Source organism: Aythya marila (genome assembly GCF_965140915.1).
Source record: "Aythya marila genome assembly, chromosome: 17".
Classification (NCBI taxonomy): domain Eukaryota; kingdom Metazoa; phylum Chordata; class Aves; order Anseriformes; family Anatidae; genus Aythya; species Aythya marila.
Window position 1 is genome coordinate 2,013,861 of NC_139058.1, and position 13,806 is coordinate 2,027,666.

Here is a 13,806-nt window from a genome sequence, read left to right on the forward strand (position 1 = left end):
GGGCAGGATGCTTCTGGAGAATGAGGTGAAAAATAGAGGATGTATTCAACCAGCTGGTGCTCCTTTCCCTGCAGGCTCTCCAGACTCGCGGTACATCCGTGTCGAGACGTGCATGTTTATGATCAAACTTCCTCAGTACTCCTCGCTGGACATAATGCTGGAGAAGCTGCGATACGCCATCCACTACCGGGAGGACCCACTCAGCGGCTGAGAGGACAAAGGGAACGCCTAGAGGTGACTCTGGATTGTTTCATAACTGCTAATGTTGGAACCCTTCAATTCACTTAAAAATACCTCCTGTAACACTGTGTGACAAGCTGGAGGTTAATTTATTTTCTGAACTTTTGTTCCCGTTACAATAATTACTGGAAGACTTACATTTTGTATTTGTAGATTTTGTGGTGGACTGGTTATTTTGCTGCCTTGTTTGTGGAATATTTGTAGGATAGTTTAGTAAAGACCAGTTTGTGTATAATTTAATTTTGAAAAACCTTTAAACATGTACATTTCTAATTTTGTAATTTAGAATGGTATTACCCATGCCAACACAACAAAAGTGAGGACGTTCTGAGTTTGGGAGAACTCAGGGGTAAAGGCTCATGGATCGCTCTCCCTCGAAACATTTCTGAGTACAAAGGGGAAAGAACCAGGGGAGGGAATCACCGCTGGGTGCCTGCCGGAGCTGAGCACAGTCCCTTTCCTTTCTGCAGTCAGAGAATGTGCAGGGCTTCCAGCACTTGCTTGAGTTTTAGAGCAGGAAAGGCTGCCAAACTGCATGCTTGTTTCCACCATTTTCTTGTAACTTTTTAATTATAAGCAAGCACACGGGGAGCTGCCACAATGAACGTGGGCTTTCAGCTGGACACTTGTGATTAGGAAAGTTTATAACTGAGAGAACAGTGAAAGGGGCCGTAATTCAGTGGGGTTCTTGCCCTAGGTGTTCTTAAATGTCTGCTTTGCTTAGTACTAAAATAATTTCTTTATTGTAATTAAAATATTAGCAGAAACAAAATGGCTTCTCTCTGTATGGTGTAAGATACCACAGTTCAAGCTTACGATCTGTGACTTCACCCCGTTTCCAAATGAGCTTTCAGAATAATCACAGAGCTGTAGAGTTAGAGGACAGCCCAGGTCGGAAGGCACCTCGGAAGATCTCCAGGTCCAGCCGTTCCTGGGCAAAGGGAGCCTGGATGAGCCCGTCCAACACCCAGTCCAGCCGCATCTTGCAGACCTCCACTGATGGGGGTTCCACCACCACCCCTGGGGAGGCTGTTGCAGGGATTGATTGTTCTCACTCTAAAATCCTTCTTTTTTATACCAAGATGAAACCTTTCCCAGTGCAGCTTGTACCTGTTGCCCTGTCTCTTTTCCATGTGGCTCCCTGGGAGGGGAGAGCCTCCCGTTCCCTTTGCAGCCACCCTTTTAAGTACTGGAGCGCTGTGCTGAGGTCCCACTGGAATCTTCTCCAGGGTGAACAGACTTAACACCCTCAGGCTTTCCTCCCAGGGCAGGTTCTCCAGCACTTGGATCGTTGTGGCCCTCCTTTGGCCCCTCTCCAGTCTGTCCTCATCTTTGTGGATTGTGGGGACCAGAACTGGGCACCGTGCTGCAGGGGCGGCCTGACAAGTGCTGAGTAAAACACCTGTAACTTGTATTTGTACTCAAAAATGATTGATCTTTTGATCTAAGAGTAAATTATCCTAGAAAAGTGACACCTAAAAGGAGAGTGAGGTGAGGGGAAGGCAGAAGGTTATTTGGTTGAAGATAAAGCTTCTATTTTGTATGGAAAGATAATGGAAGACTATGGAGAGAGCGCAGTTCTCCAAGTTTAATTTTCTTGTTTCAAAGTATGTTCTGCAGTGGTTTCAAAACAGCACATCAACGTGTGCGTCTTCCTTTGCTCCTGTAGAAGCGTCGCACGGTAGTGGGAGCATTTAAAAGTCAGGCGTTGCTTTGTTAATCTCGTAGAGCCAGACACGAGTGAGAATTGCCTGCGTGCTAAAGAACTGAAGAAAGCATACTGAAACTACTGCTGTGCTCCTTGGCTTGATACTATATGTAAGTTAAGTGCCAGTACTGAGCCACGAGTTATTTATTTTTCTTCTGATGTGTTTGGTGCACATCAGCCACACGAGAGGTTTATGATGGTGTGCGTGTAACTGTACGTCAAGGTTGGTATTTTGTCTCTTTAGACGACAGCATACACTAATTTGGCTTGTCGGTGGTCATGGGAATTGAAAAACCTGTATTTATTGTATATTATTGTGAATATTGGGAATTATGAGTGTGTGGTACTTGGAAGATAAAATGTGAGTGCGAGAGAAAAGCCTAAACAAGTGTGTATATTCTTGTTCTTCTGTGAGTGAATGGAAAGAAGTGTGTGCAACAGTTGTAGAGATAGTTGTTGGCATACAGAGTCTCCAAATCCTGTGCTTAGGAAAGCTGTTACCCTTCTATTGCGTATGTCCCTCCCTTTCACAGGAACAGATACATGTAGGAAGAATATTTACTCTTGAATCTTGTCCATTTCCTGGTAGAAGCATATATGTAGCTGAGAAATCATTCAGAGTAAGTGCAACACAGGTAACATTTACAATGACAAAGGGGAAAACTGAGCAGAAGAAAGGGCTTGGGGCCATTTTTTCCCATCTTGGATGTGCATTCTCAAACAGGTGCTGTAAGGAAAAGGAAAGAGCGTCAACTGCATTTCATGGCAGAACTGGTGCTGCTGGCAGTGAGGTGGTTGGAGTTTCTTTCTAGTGATGGAAGTGCAATTGTGGTGTTGGTTTTCAATTAAATCTCTTTTCGAGCCCTTAATCCTTTGGGGGGACTTGCAGTGCAGTCAAATACCTCACGCGCAGGGGTTTGAGAACTCGGTATGCCAATGGTTCCAAGGCTATGATTACAGCTGTAAGATAACTGCTGCTTATGTCTGGCTTCTCCTTCCAGAGGGCACATTTGAGAGAAACATATCTGCATCTTGGCCCTGAAGAGTGTGCTGTAAAATTACTTGATAAGTATTTATTACAATTAATTATTTATGATTACAAATAACAAACTTAGTCAATGCTGTTTACACTTTGCTGTGTAAATTAAGCTCCTTATACAGGAAAATTATCACACTAATAAATAACCTTCATTGACTTTTTTTTGTCCTGAAGAATACTATGATCCCGGTAAGAGGATAAGTTGTAGTGTTTGATGGGTTTTGTTTATTTTTTTTCGTTACTAGGAAGGAAGTGCTGCAGGGGTTTGGACTGTAGCACAAATGGCCTTTTAATTAAAAGCTTTTCTAATCATCATTACTTGTGCTTTAAATGAACTTGACATTGTCTGTAATAGGCTTGTTTGTCAAAACAAAGATTGGTTTGTGACTTTTTATATATACTCAGAATGTAAAATTATACTCAACAATGGAAAAACTCTGAAGCTGGGTATTAGTTCTAGCTTGGTGTGTGTCCATCTCGGTACCGTACACAGCATTAACCTGTTAAGTGCTCTTGGCCATACAGTGTACACTGCATAAAGGAGATTCTTAACATCCCTTTAGATGTATTGTGTCCTTATTTGGGGCTGGAAATAATAAGAAATCGTCCCGTGATGAAGCTGTACTGATGCAGATTAGAACTACGAGAAATGAAATTGCAGCCCACCTGCTTTTATGGGTAAATACACTGTAATTTATATTTACTTGCAAGAGGAATGTAAATATTTTGTACAAAAGGAAAAGCAAGTAAAATGATTGTTAACACTTCTCTTAATGGAGAAAGTGCACTATTTCTTAGGCATGAGAAATAATGCAACCTAAGCCATGGTGTCAGCTCAGTAGTTTTTCATACTAACAGTACCTGAACCAAGCCATCCTGCTACCTTCTCCTAAAATAGCAGAGCCAGCGTAGGTTCCTTTATCTTGCCAGTTTTCCCCGGAACTGCCATTGCAAGGTTGGTTACCACCTGTTTTTTAATACATTTATTCTGCTTTTCTTGTATAAATAAACACTTACATTTTGGTGGAAGCATCCGTAAGATGTCTTTATTTTAGAACCAGGATCCTCTCAGTCTTGTTCCACGCTGCTGCAGCTGATGTGACACCGCTGGCAGCAGAGCCCCAGCCCTCAGCACACAGCAAGGCCTCTAATGCCAGCCTTGCCCTAGAAGAGTGACTGGCTAACGAGCCCTGCTAATCCCCAGCTGCTGTACCCAGGTAATAGCCTTAGGCTGCAGCCCACAGTCATTATCTAAGCTCTGCCTGCTCCAGCCTATGCGTTACTAATTCCCTTACACTGTGCCAAAGCACAGGGGATGCTAACAGCGCTCATAGAGCACATTGACAAAGACCTGGTGCAGGTAGTAATGGAACACAAATAAATAAAGCCTGCTCAGCATGATTCTGAATAGGTTGTCATTAAGCCTGCAGTGATGAAACTTACTCTCACAGAGCATTTGCACGCCCTTCTGCAGTGCAACAGCGCTTCGTGCAAGAGATTTCACTGCACAACATTTCAGGGTCTCATTAGATAAATTTTATTACAAGGAGTTTAAAAAGCACTGACCAATACAGCATTAAAAAGCATTTCACTATGCCAGCCTGGGATCAGAGCTCAACCACCACAGAACTCAGGGTTCCCCCAGCCACATCCAGGACACACAGCAAGGGCACAGCCCCCACCACAAGGACCCAGCACCAAGCCTGAGGAGCAGGAGCAGGCTCAGCAACGCCCCCACTGCCCCTGAGAGCAGAGCAAACCAAACTCCACTGTTGGATCCCTGAGCCCAGGCTGCGTTACAGAGACCAGCCCCTGTGCAGCACCCAGTGTGCTCCCGTGCACCAACCCCACGCCTTTTGGGTGAGGGGCTCCCAGCCCTAAGCCCCCCTTGTCCCCTACCACGTCCTGGCTGGGAGCTCGCTGTGGTTTTCTCCATCCAGCGCTGCTGGCTGCAGAGTAAGTAGCACACGAGGGGCAGGGAGCATGCTTACAGAAAGGGCGAAGAAACTCTCCTTCAGAGGGTGTTGCAAAAAGCCCCATGGAAACACGGACGATGGGGGGCTCTAGGCAGGAGCCCGTTAGCAAATACGCAGCTTGGGATGTTGCTTAGTGTAGGTCACAGAAGTAAAAACCTGTAGTATACTCTCACAAATTAAAAATACATACAAAATGATCACTGCCCATAAAAATTTAAATTCATATAAAGTCTCCAATGACATGGCAATACAGCAATTACTTGCGCTCAGATAAATAAGTACTATAGTGCATAGTAAGAGTGCGTAGAGTGCTAGGTATGGTTTTCATACGTGGTAGGTCACTTGTCCTCCAGGTAACCAAATTCAGGGCTCTGGGGTTTTGCCTAAAGGAGAGGTGAAAAAAATGCTATTTTCAAGGAGTACTGGATAAAAAGCAATGGAATAAAACCTCACTGAAGCAGAAAGGACTGCGAGTAGCTCATCAGCCTGACACAATCTCTGCAGCACGAGGCAGGTGGACGGCTCCCCTCAGCACCAACATGAGGGATAACCACCGGGAAACATCCTCTCTTCCTAACCAGTCCCGCTCAACAGGATGAGCCCAGCAAATCAACAGCACATTAAGCAACAGCACACTTTGCTCATTAACACATCTGTACACTGAAAAACTGAAGAGCTGGCTGCTGAGGTACTCTGAAACAGAGGCATTGAGAGCACAGAGCAGAGCACCACTCGCCCTTACCTTGACGTTCCTGCTCCTCAAGCCGCCTGGCACATCCGACAGCCCCAGATTCCTCCCTCCTTCATTTCTGAAGCTGCAGAGGAAGAACAGGGACACTTTCAGACAAAGCAGGCAAACTTGTGCTCTCACTGCCAAATAAGCACAGTCTCTCCCCACCAGGGAGTCCAGAAGCTCTAGAGAAAAGCCCTTCATTCTCCTGAATATTAACAGTTATTTTCTGTAGCAGATGACCCAAGCCCTCTATTGCGTTGCCTTTAGGAACCTCAGCGATACACATGCACTGCAGGAAAAAACTAACAAAATGTAAGAAAAACCACAGGTGATTCAGGCTACTTCTAAAGCAAGCAGGATTAAGCAGCAAAGGAAGTAGGCATTGAGCCATGAAGGCATCACAAAAAAAAATTGTATTTATGGCAGCTGCTTGAAGCAGTTTTCAGGACCTCAGCAAGCGAAGGCGTTACCTGCGCCGGGTTGGAGAAGTACCCGAGAAGCCGGACGTGAAGGCTTCTGCATGGAAGCTGGGGCTCGGTCTCACGCGTGGCGCTGTCCCACCAGGTTCGCCTGCACCTCTGCTCTTCTGCCTCCCCTCGTTCCCGGCCACCTTCCTCGGCTTCCCCCTCGTGCTCAGAGCCTCACCGGCTCTCACTGTTCCCGACGAGCTCAGTGGTGCGTTCCTGGCGTTTGCCGCGTTGCTCAGCGACCTTGGCCCTCGCGCAGGGTAACTGAGCCTCTGCTGCCTGAAGCCTTCTATGCACCGAGGAGAAACATCTCCTGAAAGGACACCAAGAGAGCAATTCAGGAACAGTAAATGCAAAATGTGTTCACATCACAGAACTAGACCTAACTTCTAGTCCAACAGCACAGGGCTCTGTAACTGAGAGCTGTAAGGATACCAAGTTTCAGAGATTTAATCCTTCCATGTAAAACTAGAGCAATGGGAGGTGACTGAAGACTTTAACACTTTGGAAACAGAAAAAGATAACATCTACTCAGCTTGGAATACAAACAGTGCTCCTGGAAGCGTAAAGGAAAGCACTGTTCATAAAAATCTGTGTGTTGCCCACACCTTGATGCCTGATTCGCCTCCGAACCAGCTCTGGCGATTCTCTTCTCTCCCTGTTGTCTTGAGGAGACGCCGACTGCTGCGATGGGAAGCTGCCAGCTGGGCTGGCTGTGGCTGGGCGCAAGTCACATTGATCCTAGAGCAAACCACAGGGATTTAAATGACAGCTCCTTCAAATTTATTCTTGTAAAAACATCACAAAGCATCACCCTCCAAAAGCACTAAGGTTTTTAGGGGTTTGTTTTTAGGAAGAGGCATACACTGGCTTGTTGTGTGAGAGAACGTGTGGGTATCACAGAGCTTAGGAGAAGTTGCTCACTACCACAGGACCTAAGGAAAATTGGGCCTGGCAGCATCAGGCAGCCCTGCTGAACAGAACCACCCTGCAATGCGAGGCCTCGCTGCCAACCACCCGGTGACCATTCGGTCTGTTACGGGGTGTTCTGAATAAGCACTAAAGCACCAAGCGGCCTACTTGGCACCTGTCCATCGTTCTTAAAAAGCAGCAGCAGTTCCAGCAGTACCAAGAGCTGGTGTGCTTTCTGTAGTAGAAGAGGCAGCGACGTATGGAAGAAGCAGAATACCCTAAAAAGCAACCTGCAGCATCCATCACTTCATAAAGGCACCGCTTCTCTCTCAGGCCCAGCTTCAGATACATTCATGCTTTTACCTGTACTCTCTCTTTACCTTTTACCCTCCAAGGCATTTCTCTACTTCCCACATTTGCAGTCTGTGTTGTTTCCTTCCTCTCTTACCTACCCAGGGTATAGGCTTGCACACCTCTCCCCCCTTAGTTTCGATTCACACACCCTGGTTTCAGCCTAACTTTCACACACAGCTCAAACATTTAGGCCCTGAAATTGCACAGTATTTCTTTCAGTTTCCATATGAGCTTTCAAAGTGATTGTTCTTTTTTCAGTAAGAGCCCCAGCATACCGCAACAGTTCAGACAGAACCAAGAGGCTTCAGGCAGACCCGATACAGGGGACAGTTATGCTGATTCCTGAAATGTCCCACCCCCAAAGGCACAGCACTTGGAATACTTCTTGAACAACTACATGCAGCAGAACGGATCGAGGTCTGTCTGTTACCTGATGATGGAAGAGGATCTCCTCTTCTAGTTGGATGCCACAGAACTCACAGGGAATGATAATGTTTGCTTCTGCCTGGACAGCTTGGTGCTGGGGTGAATAAACAGACCTACAGCTTCTGGAACCAAGGTCTTGCAGCCCATCGTATTTCCGTGGGTTTGGAGAGGAGCTTCTTTTACTGAACGAGGCAAAGGCACTTGCTGGGTTACAACCTGTCTGTTAGGCAATTAAAACAAAAAAGTTAGCTACCACGTTTAGCATATGCGGGTTTTAAAAATCATGCTATGCAAAGATACAATTGCTAGGCTTCTGACAGTATCACCGAGTGAACACTGCGCCCTTGTTCAGTCATGGTGACAGAAAAAAGGCTCAACTGCAAGCCCCTGGATACAGCACAAAGAGAAGTACTACACCTGATGAAGAATCAGATCTTCAGCAGGGTAGAGCTCCTCACAAAACTCACACGGCAACATGATCTCATCACCTGCAAAGTAAGGACAGTTATATCCTCTACCACAAGTCAGCTGCAATCGGACCAACTCAACTTCCTAATTCCTAAGCGACAGATCTGTTGTTCCACAGGACAGCAGCCAGAGCAACTGCTGAGGAGGCAGTTACTCTAGTCCCACTTGCTGAATTTCACAAGCAAGTTTCACATCACCCAGAGTCAGAACAATCTTTTGGGGTCAGAAATGTATTAAATGGTTTGACACACGAGCATATTACCACCTCAGGTAAACCCTTTTGCACTGTTTTTCCTTTCAAAATAAGGTGGCACTTTAGGGCTCACCCGGGTCTCCCTTCCCTGTCAGCTACAATTGCTATAAATCTCTCATCAATTTGTTTCTAAAAGTCCCCCGAGAACAACATCAAGTTGGGTACACAAGCGCTTCATTTGGAACTGAAGGCACTGCTGCATCCCTGGAATAGCATCACCACCTTTCCCTTTGCTGTTCCAAACTGTTCTGATTTAAAAAGAATTTTTTTATGAACATATCAAGATCAAAGATCCATTATAGCTTTTATTTCTTCTTCCCTTGCTGTCTTTAACTTCTTTCTAAGAGGTATTACTATTTTTGAGGAAGAAAAAATTTAAAGAAAAAAAGTCTAGATACTCCATGAAGACCATATTCTAATCTCCTATGCATTAGATATCTAAAAATGATATAGAGGGAGTCTCAAAGGCTCATTTTGATGTTTTAAAGACATCAGTAGACAATCTTTAGCACTCTGAACCCAAGAACTCTCTTTCTCTCCTCCCTCAAACTTTAAGAGAAAACAGCATTTATACTTACTTTTTACGTGGTTTGAAGTGCTAAGAGACAATAAAGAGTCACAAGAAAAGATATTTGAGTTGTCTGTTTCATCAGGGCAGGCAGATGGCACAGACTCTTTGGTGTAGTAGTGTTCCCAGAAGTCACTGTCAATTTCTGCTGCAGCATCGTTGTGAGGATTCTCACTTTGCAGGCTAAGGGCCAGCATGTAGTCTAAATTGGCGTTCCGCTCTCCATAGAGTGAGTTAGTGTTTTTATTTCTCTCCCACTGCTCCAGTTCATGCTCTTCAAAATATAAATATCATAAATTTTAGAGAACGTTAAGCCTGCAACAAGCAGCTCACTTAAATACGTCACACTAGTTCAACCAAGAGTGCTTCACACATGGACACTCAAGGAGTTCAGTGCTTCAAAACCTAGAAGGACACTCCTCATATTGACTGGGAGGAGGGAAGAAAGCAGTCATCCTATTTCTGTTTGTAACAAGCAGATAAAGGGGGAAAAAAAGCTGTTTGTCTTACACCAAAAGCTCAGGTAAGGGCTGAGCCTAAGTGTGATGGGAGCTAAACAAAATCATGGAGGAAAGCTCTGTAACCTACCCTCAGTTGTAACACTGCGGTCCGGGCCTTCAAGATACAGGTGGGGAAACTAACTGCTTGGAGTACTACACCTGACAGCATTGGGGATTACACATGTACAAAAGAAAAATCCCCAAAACGTTTCCTGGTAGTAAAGTTATGCTGAAAACAGCGCTGTTCAGAACAGCACCCAAGACAGAGCTGATGGTGTCCAAAGAAAGGCTCAGCTCCCCCCTACGCTGCCGTATTTCCAGCATCACTGGCATTTCACTTGTCCTGATTACACCAGAATTCTACCCAAAGCTTACAACATGCATACAAATCCTAACTGTGAGCACAGCTTGGGATTCAACACAAGTTGACAAGTTACAGCTCTCCACGCCTTTAGCTCCATGAACTAAGCCCAGAAGTTATTTCTACAAGCCAGGCAGTCTCCTACAGCAGACTGTAATTTAGTGTTCTGCAGTGTTAAACCCTCCGAGCGGCCCACACCACAAAGCAGAGCACACTTTTAGCTGAGAGCTCATGGAAAGGGCATGTCTGAAACGTGACAGGCCCCTCGGCACGTGGAGCTAGGAGATTAGAGGCTTAGGAGCGAGCAGAGGCATTTCTACCAGTCTCAGCTACGTCCAGGCAGGCTGTTATTGCAGAGACGCTGCGCACTAGGTGTGTGAACCCGCACACAGATCTTACCTCCCCTTCTACTTAACTGAAGAAGAGGCAGCTGCTAAATAAAAATTGACAGAATTTGCAGTGAGCAAACAAATCCAATTTCACTTTTAAGCTACACACTCTCTGAGACGATAGAAGAGGCAGCAGATTGGGCTTTCGCACCGGGTATCTCAGCACTCCTCTGACTAGGAGGCTTATACATTTGCAGTTCTGTTCCACAGTAAAATAGTAGCAGTCACATTGCCTCCACAGTTTTCACTACTGAGTATTTTCTCATAAATCAGTTACAAAGCCTTTCACTTGGGTCAGCTGTCAAATTAAAAGCAAATGATTACTCCCATCTACACCTTACCTTGACTTTGACTTCTTTGTACTGCTGAAACATTTCTTCTCCTAATGTCCTTAATTGCTTTGTCTCCTACACAGCTGCTATAAATCTGCCTTTCTAGCACCCTGGGCATTCTCCACAAGGGCCCGGGGTAGTTATCTGATCTCAGCTGGTTTCTAATGTCTCGAAGGGCACGCAAGTGCGCATCTGCATCCTCGTCCTCAAAGCGAGGCACTGTTCTGCTTACTCTGGCTTGTTTCACCTCTTTCCCACAGACTCGAGGGTGCTCTTTCAGGTCTTTTACCATTATGTTAAGACCACACCCACTACATATCTCAGTCCTAGCTCCACAGTAACTTTCATGATCCTGAAGCTTATTGAAAGGAAGCTGGATGTCACAATGCTGGCAGACCGCAGGACGCAAGGGGCACGCTGATGCCTAAAAAAAGAAAGAGAGATTATTCTTCATGCATGGAAAACTGAGGCAGAGCTGGGGGAGGTTCTCAGTTTGCTGGAGAGCTGAGCTGCCTATTGTTTCTTTAGCCAGATACAAAGCTACACCGAAGAGCAGCCTGAAATAAGATACTACGTGAGAAATAAAAGAACAGCACATTGTATAACCTGTGTGCTCATAAAGATGCCAGCTGAAGAACTCCAAATATTCAGAATATTGTCTAAGTTTGTAATGCTTGAACAGCAAATTCACCCAGTGCTTTTTGAAGCTAGAGTTAGATGTGGTATTTATAACCAGCACCAGCCACGTTTCATTGAGTACAGCTGTGTTAGTTTGTGTTATTGTTATATTGGGGAGCAGATTTACAGCACATTTACTGCACACGAACTTGCAGGATGAACTACTTCCAGTCCTCTGGACTGGACATATCTTCAAATAAAGTCATTTTATTCCTCACCAATAAGCAGACCTGCAGGGCACTTCCAAAATTCTCTTTAAATGAGCCCAAAGGAAGGTAAAATACCAAAATATATAGCAAGATTGACTATGGCAGCAGAGAACTGGATTCAATAACTCGAAAATACCACTGTGTCCTGTTTTAGTTCATTTTGCAAGTTTTTTTTAAAAGTCTGTTTGGACACAACAATGTAGTAAAACACACAATGACAGCAACAGAGACAGAAATGCATAACGTTAATGGAATGAAAAAAATGAGTTAGCTGCAGCCTGTACTTCTGAAGTATTACACCTCATTTTTCATCTTAATCACCAACAAGAACAAATACACCACTTTGATGTGAAGGCTTGAGCCATTTCCCAACACATTCTTCCAAAGTGTGTGAATTTAGAAAGCATGGTTAAATAAAAGTGCTGCATAAATCACGGGTTGGAATCCAGGTCTTTGCTGACAGAAAGACTCAGGAATCAGTGCTTGGAAATACCAGAATATCTTCCAAGTGTACGTAATTATAAAGTGCACCAACCTCATGATCCTCCAAGAGGCTTTTTTCTACCTTCATGCCACACTTGCAGGTAACCTGCAATAAACAGATCTCATCACATTAACTGCCACAGGAATCAGCAACTTTAGGGGAGAACTGTGCTCATCACCTGCACGTGTTCCGACTCGATGTGGTTCTTCATTTCGGACTTGGGGATCGACTCATTGCAGTAGCGACACACTTCGAGGTTTCTGCTACAGTGGATTTCATGAATGGTGAAATTGGGAACAGGAATATCCTTTTTGCTACAAGAAGAATCACAGAGGTTAGGTTTCAGAAAACATACAACAATTTTAAGCTGTTTTTTCAAAAAGCTTTCATACGTTTGTTTCTTTATAGGATTTCGTAGTTTATAGAACCAAGCAACTAAAAAACAATGAGCCCACCAGGCTTCTACGTTCCTGTGTAGTCAGGATATGAATGTATTTAACATACAAAGGTCACAAATTAAGCATGAAGATTCATGGTGGATTAGTTTCTTTATGTGAAAGATAAATTTTACAGCATACAGAAGTTATCACCAGGTTTGAGTTAAATTGGAGAAAATAAAAGTTTCTTCCTGAAAAGAAAGGCACAGCTTCTCATAGCTCGGCAATAAGTCCAACACTGGAAAAATTTAGTAACTGGTTCTGTTGTGCTGGATCTTTACCTGTACAGCCTACTGCTTTTACCTTCCCCTGCCACAAGGACAAAACGCTACATCTGATCGCTTTTCTCCCCTGCCAGGCCCCCAGAAGCAAACAGCCTGACAAACAACAAAGTCCAGCAGCGGCGCCTACGCTGCACGTAACTTCTGGCAACCAAACCAGATGGACACTGCAAAAAACTGTTTAGATTCCAATGTCCTCTTCAGAAAAAAGGAAAACACATGATGTTTAGCTGCTGGTATTTAAGATGCAACTTCTGAAATGACACCGTTATCAATAAATGTTTACCAACGCTGGAGCTTCTGAGGGGTGATAACTTATCAAAGGAAAACAACTGACACTTCACATGCACCTACTGATTTTTTTTTTATTTATTTATTTTTTACATCTTTGCTTTTGAGCCACACAACTGCGAGGAAACCTTCACGCCATGTACTTCCCACCCTCCTCGCTGCCAGCCAAGCCTCCCTTTTTATCCCAACGCCTCCGCTTCTGCCCAGGTGCGTCAGGAGGGTGAGTAACGGTTGTGCAAACCGCTCTGCGCCTGCACAGAGGAACCACCCCGGCCCCTCTCCCAGCCTGACCGCCGCCTCCCGGCTCCCCGCCGCCCGGTTTCGTTCGGTTTCGTTTCTTACCAGTTGCCGCACAGCCGGGTTTCCCCCTCCGGCACCGCAGCCGTGGCCATTTTGGGGGCGAGAGCTGAAGGAGAGGTCGGGTCAGCGGCACCCAGCGGCCCCCACACGACCGCCGCCCGCTCCCCTCAGGCCCCGGTGCCCCCCACAGCCCCCGTAGCCCCCCACAGCCGCCAACCCCGAGCCCGCCCGGTTCTGGGGGCTCCGTGCCCGCTCCCCAAAACGCCTCAGCGGTCCCCGAGTGCTCCTCGCCCTCAGCAGGGGGCGAGACCCCGGCCCTCCCCCCCTCAGGGCCCGGCGCCCCCCGCCCCTCACCCGGCTCCTCCGTCAGCCGCCGCCGGGCCCGGTCTCGCGCTTCCGA

The 13,806-nt window shown here is 45.7% G+C and overlaps 2 protein-coding genes across 5 annotated transcripts in view; one reads left to right on the top strand and one right to left on the bottom strand.

The window, feature by feature from the left end:
* HECTD4 (HECT domain E3 ubiquitin protein ligase 4) overlaps positions 1-4,010 on the top strand; it is a 70,112-nt gene extending 66,102 nt beyond the window's left edge. For all 4 annotated transcript variants that reach the window (XM_082774255.1, XM_082774257.1, XM_082774256.1 and 1 more), the window contains one exon: positions 75-4,010. In XM_082774255.1, the coding sequence (XP_082630381.1) occupies positions 75-211 (137 nt within the window). In that variant the 3' untranslated portion in view covers positions 212-4,010. The remainder of the gene's footprint in view (positions 1-74) is intronic.
* Positions 4,011-4,500: 490 nt separating this feature from the next.
* TRAFD1 (TRAF-type zinc finger domain containing 1) lies at positions 4,501-13,806 on the bottom strand. The gene is made up of 12 exons (XM_082774259.1): positions 13,761-13,806; positions 13,449-13,512; positions 12,276-12,411; positions 12,149-12,202; positions 10,736-11,150; positions 9,155-9,418; positions 8,273-8,343; positions 7,860-8,075; positions 6,772-6,904; positions 6,167-6,476; positions 5,706-5,778; positions 4,501-5,346 (listed from the first exon to the last, which is right to left on the bottom strand). The coding sequence occupies exons 2-12, from the start codon at positions 13,496-13,498 to the stop codon at positions 5,302-5,304; spliced, it is 1,767 nt and encodes a 588-aa protein (XP_082630385.1). The 5' UTR covers positions 13,499-13,512; positions 13,761-13,806; the 3' UTR covers positions 4,501-5,301.

Bases quoted from the DNA above. Each gene is read 5' to 3' on its own strand.
- TRAFD1 (XM_082774259.1), bottom strand. From the start codon at position 13,498: ATGGCCACGGCTGCGGTGCCGGAGGGGGAAACCCGGCTGTGCGGCAAC. The intron at 9,419-10,735 runs GTAAGGTGTAGA...TATATTTTGAAG, and splicing joins ACAAAGAAGTCAAAGTCAAG to AGCATGAACTGGAGCAGTGG. The intron at 8,076-8,272 runs GTGTAGTACTTC...ATTGCCTAACAG, and splicing joins AAGATCTGATTCTTCATCAG to ACAGGTTGTAACCCAGCAAG.